Below are 12,794 nucleotides of genomic sequence, written 5' to 3'. Positions count from 1 at the left end.
CTTGGAGCTTCGTGTCTCATGAGGCCTGATCCTGATTAGCTTCAACAATGCTGGGGCATCACAGACCCTTCCCTGGACCCCAAAGAAGCACACACCCCAAAGGTCCTTGGTGGAAACCAAGAAGTTCAAAAGCCCACCCACAGGGCCATTTGCAAGCCACAGGGGCACAGGGAGCCAGCGTAGTGTAGTGGTTTGAGTGGCAGACTAGGAGCTAGGAGACCAGAGTTCAATTCCCCCACTTGGCCATGAAGCTCACTGGGTGACCTTGGGGGCCCATCACTGCCTCTCGGTCTAACCCACCTCACAGGGTTGTTGTGGAGATTAAAGGAGGAGTGGGAAGACCATGGTCACCACCTTGACCTCCTTGGAGGAAAAGGCAAATGCAATCAAAATAATGATAACAATTGTTGCCTGTGGTTCTTTCTGGTCACCCTAAGTGATGGCAAGCCTAAGACATAAGCTGCCAGGGATCAGCTCTCGTCATGCCAACACACTTGAGAAGAAAACCATTGCATAGACTGTCCTAAGATAGGTTTGGGTGCCCATGGCTAACTCAACATCAAATACGCTGGGTCAAGGATGTTCCCATATGGGTACCACACACATGCAAGTGCATGTTTACACAGAGCCTTAGTCTGTAGTACTAATGTGATGCCCTCTCCTTACCCAGCCCCATCACAGCACCAAGCTGCTGGTTGCCACATCCCAAGATATCTAGAGTTGAGGGTTACTTTTAAGCCTCCTTCTTCATTCTCCTCCTCGTTCTCCTCCTTCTTTTTCCTCTTGGCCTTCTTCTCCTTCTTCTCTTTCAGCTTCTTCTTCTTCTTCTTGTTGGGGGAATAGTCGCTGCCTTCGCTCTCTGATTTCTCTCCTGCTTCCTCTTCGTTTTCGGAGATTTCGTCGTCTTGGTTCCCCTAGATTTCGACAAAAACAAACACGCATGCATGAGTTAAAGGAAGACAGGTCATAAAATTGGATGAGGCAAATTCATGGAGGAGAAGGCTATCCATGGCTACTCTGCCTCCACTGTTGGAAGTGATAATGCTAATGGTTTCTGGTTTCTGGGAGAGTGCTGGACTCAGGTCCTGCTTGCAGGTTTCCCACTGGGGAATCTCGGTGGCCATGGGATGCTGGACTAGATAATAATAATAATAATAATAATAATAATAATAATAATAATAATAATAATTTTTATTTATACCCCGTCCTCCCCAGCCAAGGCCGGGCTCAGAGCGGCTAACAAACAATAATAAAAATAGATGGGCTACTGGCCTCATCCACCAGGCTGTTCTTACATTCTTATGTTCTTAAGAAAAGAGGCAGAAGGCAGAGAACAGTCAGCTCTCCTGTCAGCAATGGGACTGCTTCACACACACACACAACCCCCTCCTGGGCAGCTTCAAAGGCACGGCTCTGGTTGTTAAGACCAGAGAGGCAACTTTCTCTTGTCGTTATTATTGTCATTAGCTGCCCTTCAACAGCAGATCCATGGGCAGGTGACAGCCATTTTCAAATTCAGAATGAAAAACAGTTAAAACATATTCTGTTCACAATAATAATCTGTCAAACCTGTGCAGTTAAAGTTTGCTTCTCTGTGTAAAAAGAAAAGAACCACTAGATTACAAAAGAAAAACCTGACCAAGTTGCGGTCAGTGGGTCAAGCATTCTAAATATGATCCAAAAAACCAGAGATGGGGAATCCTGGGGGCTCTGGGTGTTGTTAGACTCCCAACTCCCATCACCTCCAGCCAGCATGATCAATGGTCAGGGATACATTTGTGTCATGTAAGCACTTGAAATTGTCTTGAGTGTATACCTTAAATGTAATGTGAAAACAGTTTTATCCGGATGCACAGACTTATGCCATGGATCCAAAAGAGACCAGGATTGCTTGAGAGCAACATTTTTGCAGCTTCCCTTTCCATCTGGCAAAGGCGGCAAGTACATGCTGCACCAAGAGCTGGCAGTGATAAAGCCAGGAAGATTTCAGCACCTTGGACAGGGACAGAAGCCCAGAATGGGGCAGACCCAACTGCATCCCCTGGCACAACTGGAATGCTCTGCATAGGAAGTCACTGCCGCTGCCCCCCTGCCCTGTAAATCCTGAAGCTTTTGGTGCTGTTTGTATTTACAGCTGCTGCACAAGCACCAAAACTGATGTGCAAACATCTGGCCGATTATAAAGGGTCTGGAAGCCTACATGAGACGGTCGAGGGAGTTGGGTATGTTTAGCCTGGAGAAGAGAAGACTGAGAGATGCCATCATAGCCACCTCCAAATATCTTAAGGGCTGCCACGTGGAAGATGGAGCAAGCTTGTTTTCTCATGCTCTGGAGGGTAGGACCTGAACCAATGGAATCAAATGACAAGAAATGATATTTTGACCAAACATTAGGAGGAAGTTTCTGGTGATAAAAACTGTTCTACAGTAGAACCAACTCCCTCAGAAGGTGGTGGACTCTCCTTCATGGGAGCTTTTTGAGCAGGGATTGGATGGCCACCTGTCAGGGATGCTTTAGCTGTGATTTGTGCATTGAAGGGCCTTAGACTAGATGACCCTTAGGGTCCCTTGCAACTCAACAGTTCTATGGTTCTGTAGTCATGATTTCACTCTGCCCAGTGTTCCATGCATGAGTGTCTTGGTTGAAACAACAAATGATGGATTCCCCCCCCCCCCAGAATGCCACCTTTCCATCACAGCTTAGCATAGGGGGCAGCAACCTAAGGCCCATGGGCCATAAGCGGCCCATGGGGGTCGTTTAACCAGCCCATGAGCCACTCCTGAACCGAGCCACCTGCTTGGTGAGTCCCCACACGCTGTGCTAAACTGGAAATCGCATCTACACAGATGCAGACGCCAAAAATTGCGTTTGCACAGACACAGATGCTGGAAATCGCGGGGGAGGGGCGCTCACGCATGCACATGATCTGGCCCATGGAAGGAGCTCCACTGGAGTGAACCAGCCCAGGCGAGGTGAACTTTGCCAACCGCTGGCTTAGCATGATTGAGAGAACCTGGGGTGGGGCTATGCAGATAAAAGGAGTGGGGTTATGCAGATCAGAAAAGCTGGATTCTCAATGGCCTGTGCGGGGGGGGGGGGGGTTGAGGAGCTGCCACCAGATGCATAGAGCAAACTCACCAATGACCTGAGAATATCCCTTTACTTTCTCTCAGATTGTGAATAGCACCATCTCCAGCCTGCAAATATTTGAGCATCCCTGGACCAGCTCGCATCATGACCGGATGGATGTTCACACTTGATATAAGCCCCCAAATCTCAATCTAGGCCCCTCCTGATGTTTTGGACTAGCCTGGGCCCATGGGAGTTATAGTCCAAAGTATCAAGAGGGCACCAGGTTGGGAAAGCTGGACCTAAATCATAGAAACACACAAAGACAGCACTGGCTAATAATTCTGTGTCCTTCAAGTTTTCCATTTAATAACGGGGAAAAGGCGGGGGGAGAGAGAAATCTACTGTTGCTTTTCACTGGTGATATGAACAGTTATAATTTAGGCCTGAATAATTGGTTGCCATGGTAATTTCTGCAGAACTGACTGAAATCCCATCTCTCTCTCTCTCCCTCCCTCCCTCCCTCCCTGACAAGGACTTCCATCTACATATGTTCAGACTCAAACAACAGCCTGGTTGTTTTATGTCAATACATCTCCCTCCTGTTCAGGTTATCCTGTTGAGAGCCCCGGTGGAGAACAATCAGCAAATGCATTTGGCTGCCAAAATGGCAGGCATTGAGACAAATTATCTCTTGCAATCTAGATCTAGAATGAGGATTGGGGGGGGGGGCTTCCACAGATACAGATATGCAGATGCAGGGGAGGCAGAGGAGAAATGAGCTCTTCTCTTCTCTCTCTCTCTCTCTCTCTCTCTCTCTCTCTCACACACACACACACGCACACGCACACACACACACACACACAGCACAGGTCACATCTGCAGTGATACATGTATCAAGAAGGGTTTGCGGCTGCAGGATACAGTACATAATCTACACTATATATATTTATTTTATTTTATTTAAATATTTATGAGCCACCTTGTCAAAGAAAATATCGCAAGGCGGTATACAAATGAAAAGCACAATACAAACATCACAAACACATCAGTAAGAGCTTGTTGGCAGAAAAAAAGGGAAAAAAGAAAAATCGGGTACGAAAGGTCTGTCATCTAAAACATCATCTAATATTGAGCAGGAACAGCTCCCACCAAAACTCAACTGGTAAGGAGTTCCACAGGGCAGAGCGCATCACACTAAAAGACTGGAAACCCAAAATCTCCCCATCAGAAGACAGAAGAGCTCATATGCAGGATTTTCTAGGGGCCACTCGCCAGCACCCCCACTTCAAAGGATCTCAGGGTCTTTGCCCAAGACCTACTGCCAACCGTAATTATTATTTTTAATTAACTGTTAATTCATATACTGCTTAAAGTGGCAAGCTAGGCTTCAGAATGGACAGTTCAAAACCTGACAGATCAGTATAAGGCAGCTATTATCTGTATGCACAAGTCCTGGGTAAGATCAGCTCCTGCTAAAAATGGGCAAAGCCACTTGCATGAAGAAGCATTGCAGGGGGTTGGACTAGATGATCCCTGGGGTCCCTTCCAACTCTGCAATTCTATGATTTGATGAACCAGCTTTATACAAAATCAAGCCATTGGTCTGTCTGGCTCAAGATTCTGTCCCCCAACCTGAGGACCTCAAGATGTTCTTGGACCAAAATCCCCATAATCTCTGACCCCATTCTTAGTGAAGAATTGGATAGATGACTGCATGCACCTTCTCCATTCTCCTCCACAAACAGAGGAGCTAAATTCAAAGAAAGAGAAATGGATACTTGGATCCGGCCTGAAGTACCATTGAGAGGACCAACATCCCTCCCCCCTTGCAACTTGTTGGATCAAAATAAGGATCCGCCCAGCCTAGTGTCCTGTTCTCCGACAGTGTTCAGCCTCTGGGAAGATCACATGCCAAGATTGGTCACTGGATTGTGCCACGGCGATAGCCCAAAGGAGGAACAGATAAACGAGCAAGGTGTTCTGTGTGCTGGTCAGTTTTGCCCATTTCTTTCAACTAGGAAACGTTCCACTCAGTGGCTCATGGAAGCAGCACGCACCTCACATGCAGAAAATCCCCTGGGAGAGTTGAGAAAGACCCCCATCTGAAGCCCAGGAGAGCCAGTATAAGGTCAGTGTTAGCCCACCTCCCTGAACCTCTTGCCCAGCAGATGTTGCTGGACTCCTGACTCCGATCAGCCCCAGCCAACATGACCAATGATGTTAGGAACTGCAGTCCAGAAACGTCTGTAAGGCACCAAGTCCAGGAGGGGTGCCCTAAACTCAGAGCTGCTGCTGAGAATCAGTATCAACAAAGGTTGATGTGTGAACCTCCCCTCCCTCTCCTCCCCCCCCCAAACACACATTGGCTTTGAGAACGGTGTTCTGCGACACCACCAGGAAGACGGCCACCACTGTTTCCCTACCCATCTCTTCTTCGTAACAGGTGGGCGAGCCGCTCCCACGCACGTCTGTGCCGTCAACCGATGCAAATTGCTACCAGAATCCGGAGAGGAGAGACAGGCAGACGCAGGAGCCAACACTTCTGCTAATTAGAGCAACACCGCAAATGCTCACCCAAACAAAGGAGGTGTTGCCCGCATGCCCAAGCAGCTTCAGAATCATGAGCAGGAAATCTATACATTCATTTCTGTCGTGGGAGGGTGTATCCTTTTAATTTCGTCCACGTGTCTTGAAAGAGCATAAAACTCCCAGGGTGAATGTGGGCTTCTCTCTATGTGCATCGGGAGCAGTGACCTCTGGCCTTGCTTAGTCTTTCCTGAGCTGTATAATGTCATTCTGCAGCCAGGACTCTGTACACTCTGTACATTTAAAATAATAACACTATTATCATTATTATCATTATTCTGCACAAATTCCAAACATAATTATGTGTCCTTGATGCAAATTAAGGGCATTTGCATTGCTGGGCATAATTTTCATTTCCCTGTGAAGAATGTATGTAGAAAAACATAGGAAGTTGCCTTATATGGAATCAGGCCATTGGGCCATCCAGCTCAGTACTGTCTACACTGACCGGCAGCACCTCTCCAGGGTTTCATGTTTTATTATGTTTTTGTATATGTTGTAAGCTGCCTGGAGTTGCTGAGGAAACCCAGATAGATGGGTGGGGCACAAATAATAAAATTAAAATTTTCAGGCAAGCGTCTTTTCTCATTGCTAACTGGAGAAACCAAGGATTGAACTTGTGACCTTCTGCATGCAAGGCAGTTGCTCTACTACTGAGCTACGGTCTTTCCCCTGTTTCAAGGTAAGAAGGCGTCAAAGGCCCTCTGACTCTTGACAGCCTTATTCCCTTCCAGCTTCCAGGATTTCTTCTCTAGGCGTTGTCCACATGCTTCCGATCACTTCTTCGCAAAGCTAGAAACTTGCTCTGTTGGAAAACAGAGATGCCAGGAAACTGGGTCCTGCCTGTGGAACCGTGGAACGCAGGCAGCCCTCTGTCCCGTCATCCCGCTCTCTCCAAAAAGCATCCCCCAAGGTCCTCTCCCCTCCCTCAGATGCACCATCCACAGACAGAGCACGGTTGGTACAGCAGCGAGCTGCCAAGATTTACAGCCAGCCACCAGGGACAAACTGTAAATGAGGTGCTGCAATGCAGCTGGAGTATCACACGGAGGGGAAGGCCCAAGATGCTGGAGAAAACACTTCTGGTAAGGTGGAGAGGATGGGGCAGAAACAGCCACATCGGGATCCTGCCTTCATGGAGTTCTGAATTAGTGCATGCATACAGTGTGAACACCTTGGCCCTTTCCTCAAACTGAAAGCTAATTCTCGTGCCAAGAGATCCAGGAAATACATACATCAACAACAGATAGGTAGCCGTGTTGGTCTGCCATAGTCAAAACAAAACAAATTCCTTCCAGTAGCACCTTAAAGACCAACTAAGTCAGTTCTTGGTATGAGCTTTCGTGTGCATGCACACTTCTTCAGATACACTGAAACAGAAGTTTCCAGACCCTTCTATATAGTGAGAAGGTGGGGAGGGGTATTACTCAGAAGGGTGGTGGGAATGGGTGATTGGCAGATAGCTGTGATGCCAATCACCCATCTGCCAATCACCCATCTGCCAATCACCCATTCCCACCACCCTTCTGAGTAATACCCCTCCCCACCTTCTCACTATATAGAAGGGTCTGGAAACTTCTGTTTCAGTGTATCTGAAGAAGTGTGCATGCACACGAAAGCTCATACCAAGAACTGACTTAGTTGGTCTTTAAGGTGCTACTGGAAGGAATTTTTTTTGTTTTGATACATCAACAACATCTGCTAATACTTTGCAAATCCAGACTGCCGCCAGAGGGAGGATATTCTGTCCAGTGGGGCCAGGAAAGGGCAACCAAAATGATCCATCGGATAGGGATTAACCCCCCCCCCCAAAAAAAAGAAAGGTTGCAGTGTTTGGAACTTTATAGTTCAGAGACAAGGTGAGTAAGAGGCAACATCACAGAAGCTTAAAAAAACAATGCATGGCATGGAGAAAATGGACAAAGTTTATCTCCCTCTCACATAACTCTGGAGCTCATGGACATACAAGGAAGCTGGACGTTGGAAGATTCAGGACAAGTAAAATAAAGTTCTTCTTCATGCAACACCAAATTAAACTATGAAACTCACTCTCACAGGAAGAAGTGATGGCTACCAACTTGGATGGCTTCAGAAGAGGATGAGACAAAATCATGGCAGAGAAAGTTATCAATGGCTACCAGTTATGATGGCTACACGCTGCATAAATGCTTCTGAATATCAGTTGCTAGAATTTACAGGATTTATCGAACCATAGAAGCACAGAGTTGGAAGGGACCCCAAGGGTCACCATCCTGCCCTCTGCAATGCAGGAATCCTTGACAGATGGCCATCCGGCCCCTGCTTATAAACCTCCAATAAAGGAGAGCCCAATGAGCTAAATTTGCCATGTGCATCAATTTCAGTGGGTCTACTCTGATTAGGTCTAATGTTGACTACAACCCATTATGGTGCTGAGGCACCTGCCATGCAATCTTGAGATTGGGGGCCCAACCATGCCTCAGCTTACTGTGAACTGTAAATCCCTTGTGACTCCTTTAATTCCCTCTTGCTCTCTACAAATACTGTTCTCCTCCCTAAATTGTAATGTCCACAAGCAGCTGAACTGCAAGCACTACTTTACAACGACCCGAAGCCTTGCATTTCAAAATGTGAATGCATCCTTAAAACTGCATGTGTGCAATTGCAAAATGCATGGATTCTTTGGGGTGGGTTTTTTGTTTTTTGCATATTTGCAAAGAGCACAAGTCTACCTCTCTGCTGACACACCTTTCCCATTGCTTTGATCTTCTTGTAGCAGATCTCCTTGCAAGGGAAAGGAGCTGTTATTGTGCACTTTGTGTAACATCAAGCCCTTTCCTTCTCTCAGCTAAACAGCTGAGAGGAGATACATAGGAGGAGACCCAGAGGGCTGGAGGTATGTATGGCTTTTGGGCCTGAAGGGTCCTCATCACTGACATAAGCCAATTCAGCATTTCTGAAGGTACATACAATAACTCAAGATAAACTGGACAATCACACAATGTGGACCTCTTACTCCTGCTTTCCTCATCCCAGAAACCCCGAGAAAACCGACCTCCTTCTTCTTCCTCTTGACTTTAGACGCCTTGTTCTCCTTCAGCTTCTTGGCCTTCTTCTTCTTCTTCTGGGTGTTCACCTGCTCCTCAGGATAAAACTCCTCCAGATCTTCCAGGACTCCATCCTCTTCTTCTAGACCAGGAAGGAAAGGGATCAGTCAATAAACTGGGATCCAGGAAACAGCTGTTTTAGCTGTACACTTAATCAGGTCATTAGAACCTCAACGGCTACCTGCTAGTCCACCCAGCCTTCAATTTGAATTAGCCTGATCCTCTATTCCCTTTTCCCTTTCCTCTTCTATGAAGAAACCCTTTCTGGGACCCCACATTTCAATTCTTCCCTGGTCTTCTTGCTGGCAATAGTAGGACCAACTTGGCCAGTTAGCCCTGGTCATCATTTGATGTCTACTGACTGGGTTGTTGTCCCCCCCCCAAAAAAATGACCCTGAAATTTTGAATTTTATTGATATTGATGCTGCATTTTATGTTGTATTTTATGCTGTTTTTAAGTCACATTTTAATCAATGTTTTATATTTGCTGTTAGCCGCCCTAGGCCCAGTTTTTAAACTGGGAAGGGCGAGGTAAAAATAAAAATTTATTTATATTCATTATTTATAATGGCTGCCTTTCCCCATACAAACCGACCCGGACACTGCAATCATCACCTGAGGCCCTTCTCCATGTGCCTCCTCCGTGAGAGGTCCAGAGGGTGACAATAGGAGAACAGGCCTTTTCAGTGGTGGCTCCCTGCTTGTGGAATGCTCTTCCTATGGAGGCTCGCCTGGCGTCATCATAACATACTTTGAGGTGCTAGGCAAAACCATTTCTTTATCCCCAGGCTTTTGGCTGTGCTGGCCTCCAGCACAATATTGATTCTGCCCGTTGTGTCTCTGCATGATTCATGACTAGAGATTTGACTTCTTAGCATCAGCCTTCAGTGCGAGGGGGTCATTCTGCTGCTTGTCTGCATCAGGAATGATTGGCCCACCCACTGCAAATGCAGCAGAGGAGGCCAGGTCCAGAAAGAGGACTCATTCAGAGATGCGGTAGGGGTGCTCCTCTGAGGCTGCATCATTCTGACTCACTGTAGTTAGAGTATGTGGCTCCAACACTCTCTCTCTCACACACACACACACAGCCAGCAAGTATGGGGGGAAAATGTTCAAAACCTGCAAATACATTGCCATCCTCATGGGGCTGCTGCAGGAATCATGGGGCCAATGCTAAGACATGCCTTGAACAAGGTCCAAAATGTGCCCTTCAGCCCTTGCTGAAGTTAAGGTGATCTGAGTTTGTCAGCGCCTGCATAGGAGACCACCCCATGTATGCCGACTTTGATTGAACGAAGGCAGGTTATAAATAGGTGCAAAGTGCTGTTACAGTTCTGGTGCAGCAGGTGGCCTTCAGTCCCAGGTTCTGGTGAGCTTGTTATAAAGTAGTCCAGCATCCTTTTCTCACAGTGACCAGCCAAATGACCCAAAGGGCAAGCCACAAGCAGGATCTGAGCACATCACCACTCTCCACTCCTGCGGTTTCCAGCAACTGTCAGAAAGTTCTTCCTCATGTTTAAATAGGAATCTCCTTGCTTGTCCATTGGTTCAAGCTGTACCCTCTGGAACAGCAGAAAACAAATTTGCTCCATCTTCCACGTGGCAGATATTTGAAATGGCCAGTATATTTGAAGATGGTCATTTGTCCCTTCCCAAAACAAGGGCAGCGCTATGAAGAGTACCTTACAGTAATCTAAGCTGGATCTTGCCAACGTGATAGTCACAGTGGCTATTATTGGATATCCATGATCCGCGTTTAGATCTAGCAATTATAACCCATATTCTTAAAGGGGAGTGCAACCCCCTCCCAAACATATTGCATGACTAACCCTGCCTCTGCCCTTAAGGATACTATCTCTCAGCCTCAGAGACACCATCTGCATTATGGGGACAACACCACTGACCTACTTTACAGGGTTGTTGTCAAGATTACTGGCAGAAGCACTTGAAAATGAGAGGCTTGAAAATATGTGTGTTCCTGCAGCAACGTTGCAGAAGTACAGTTGTACCTCGGGTTACATACACTTCAGGTTACAGACTCAGTTAACCCAGAAATATTGCTTCAGGTTAAGAACTTTGCTTCAGGATGAGAACAGAAATTGTGCTCCGGCGGCGCAGCAGCAGCAGGAGGCCCCATTAGCTAAAGTGGTGCTTCAGGTTAAGAACAGTTTCAGGTTAAGTACAGACCTCCAGAACAAATTAAGTACTTAACCCGAAGTACCACTGTATTTCTAGTGCAGGGGGTGCAGGACTTCAGAGGTTCCCCCTTAACTCAAAAACCCCTCCCCATAAAACAGGACAAATTGTGCCAACTGTTGAAGTGTTAGTTCATTAAGGAACTTTTTTCTTCAAGCAGCTTGAAGCAGAAAAGGAAACATTATTAGGCAAAGCACCCAAAGACCAAGCAAATGGATAACCATATTATTTATTAGCATCCTCTGGAGACCAATATGGTAACCTCTTAAAACTAGCAAGGCAAGCTTCCAGGTCACTAAGACAGGAGTGAACAGCTGAGAACCCACCTAGTGGACTTTGCTAATTAAGTTTCAGAGTTCACTATAACGTCAGTAAGCAGCAACAGCAGCGAGCATCTTTGGCAGTTTCCGAAGAGGCCTAGAGACAAATGGACTGAGGATATATCCAGCATCAGCTTAGAGCCAAGTGGGGCCCTCCCCATTCCTCAGAAGGAAACCCCAGGACACGAGAAATTTATAAAAGTTTATAAAATTTATAAAATTTATAGAAGTTTATAAAACTATGCATGTCAGAGAGAAAGTGGCCAGAGATAAGTTTTCCTTCCTCTCTCAAAACACTAGAAGTCGTCCAATAAAGCTGAATGTTGGAAGGTTCAGGACCAATAAAATAAAGTCCTTCTTCAGGCAGTGCATTGTTGAACTGTGGAACTCACTTCCACATGAGGCAGGGATGGCCACCAACTTGAATGGTCTTAAAAGAGGATTAGGGGGGAAAAATATCTGGAAGAGAAGGCTATTGACTGCTACTAGCCACAATGGCTAAGCTGTGCCTTTGTGGTAGGAGGCAGTGATGCTTCTGAATGCTACAGATGGGGAGAGACTGATCATGTGCTTGCTGGCTTCCCACAGGCATCTGGTTGGCCACTGTAAGAACAGGATGCTGGACTCGATGGGCCATTGGGTTGATCCAGCAGGGTTCTTCTTATGTTCTTAAATGAAAAGGAACAGAGGATGAGTTCCCCTCTTGTGTTTCCCACTTTTGGAATTCCCTGAGGTCTCTCTGGAGACGGAATACTGGATCAGAAGGACCACTGGTCACCTGGCCCAGAGGGGCACACTTTCCTAGGATGTCCCATCATGCTTGCAAAGGCCACCAAAGAACATCTGCTACTTGTCAAACGTTGTTTACAACCTGTGCTCAGGCTTGGCAGGGTGTGTGCAAATCACTGCCCTCCCTTTGAATAGGCTTACTGAGGACAGCTATTAGCTAGAGAGACAGAGAGTGAGGGGGGGTGAGGTAGTACACTTCTAAACTCCAGAGGCTCAAAGAGATGTGGAGAAGACCGAGAGCTAATATGATAGCCATCTTTCTGCTGCTCCAGAGGGTGGCTCCCGAACCGACTACTAAACCTTACGAACAACTTTCTGAGCTATGGAAGGCCTCCCTCAGAAGGTGGGGGACTCTCCTTCATTGCAGGTTTTGGAAACAGAGCTCGGATTCAGAGTCAGGGATTCCCCAGCTGTGATTTCTGCATTTTAAGGGGTTGGACTAGGTGACCCTGGGGGTCCCCTCCAAATCTACAATGTTATTATTTTAGTGGCTTTGCCCTGCTGCACCCAGACTCCGGGATCGGGTGGAGAGAGGTGCCCAACAAGCCTTTGGATAAGCTAAAGGGAGCCTCCATGGACAGGGGCAGTCTACCTCAAGTAGATGATCAGAGAGGGAAAGGGGCCACCACCTCAGGGCCCTGTTTGGGAGAGCCCACCCCCCTCCCAGCGTGGGGGCAGTCTTGCAGGCCACCTTGGAGAAAGGTACCTGACCCAGCAGGACTCCTCTTTGGGCTGTTTTGGGGA

At 47.0% G+C, this 12,794-nt stretch overlaps 1 protein-coding gene across 4 annotated transcripts in view; it reads right to left on the bottom strand.

Moving 5' to 3' along the window:
- CHD5 (chromodomain helicase DNA binding protein 5) overlaps positions 1-12,794 on the bottom strand; it is a 67,500-nt gene that overhangs the window by 54,285 nt on the left and 421 nt on the right. For 3 of the 4 annotated variants that reach the window (XM_081870671.1, XM_081870673.1, XM_081870674.1), the window contains exons 2-3: positions 8,694-8,827; positions 732-914 (exon numbers count right to left, since the gene is read on the bottom strand). In XM_081870671.1, the coding sequence (XP_081726797.1) occupies positions 732-914; positions 8,694-8,827 (317 nt within the window). The remainder of the gene's footprint in view (positions 1-731; positions 915-8,693; positions 8,828-12,794) is intronic. The other variant, XM_081870672.1, reaches the window with a different exon arrangement.

This window comes from Podarcis erhardii (assembly GCF_964252035.2).
Source record: "Podarcis erhardii genome assembly, chromosome: 7".
Classification (NCBI taxonomy): Eukaryota; Metazoa; Chordata; class Lepidosauria; order Squamata; family Lacertidae; genus Podarcis; species Podarcis erhardii.
The sequence above is the reverse complement of the archived record's forward strand: the minus strand, read 5'-3'. Positions and strand labels throughout refer to the sequence as shown.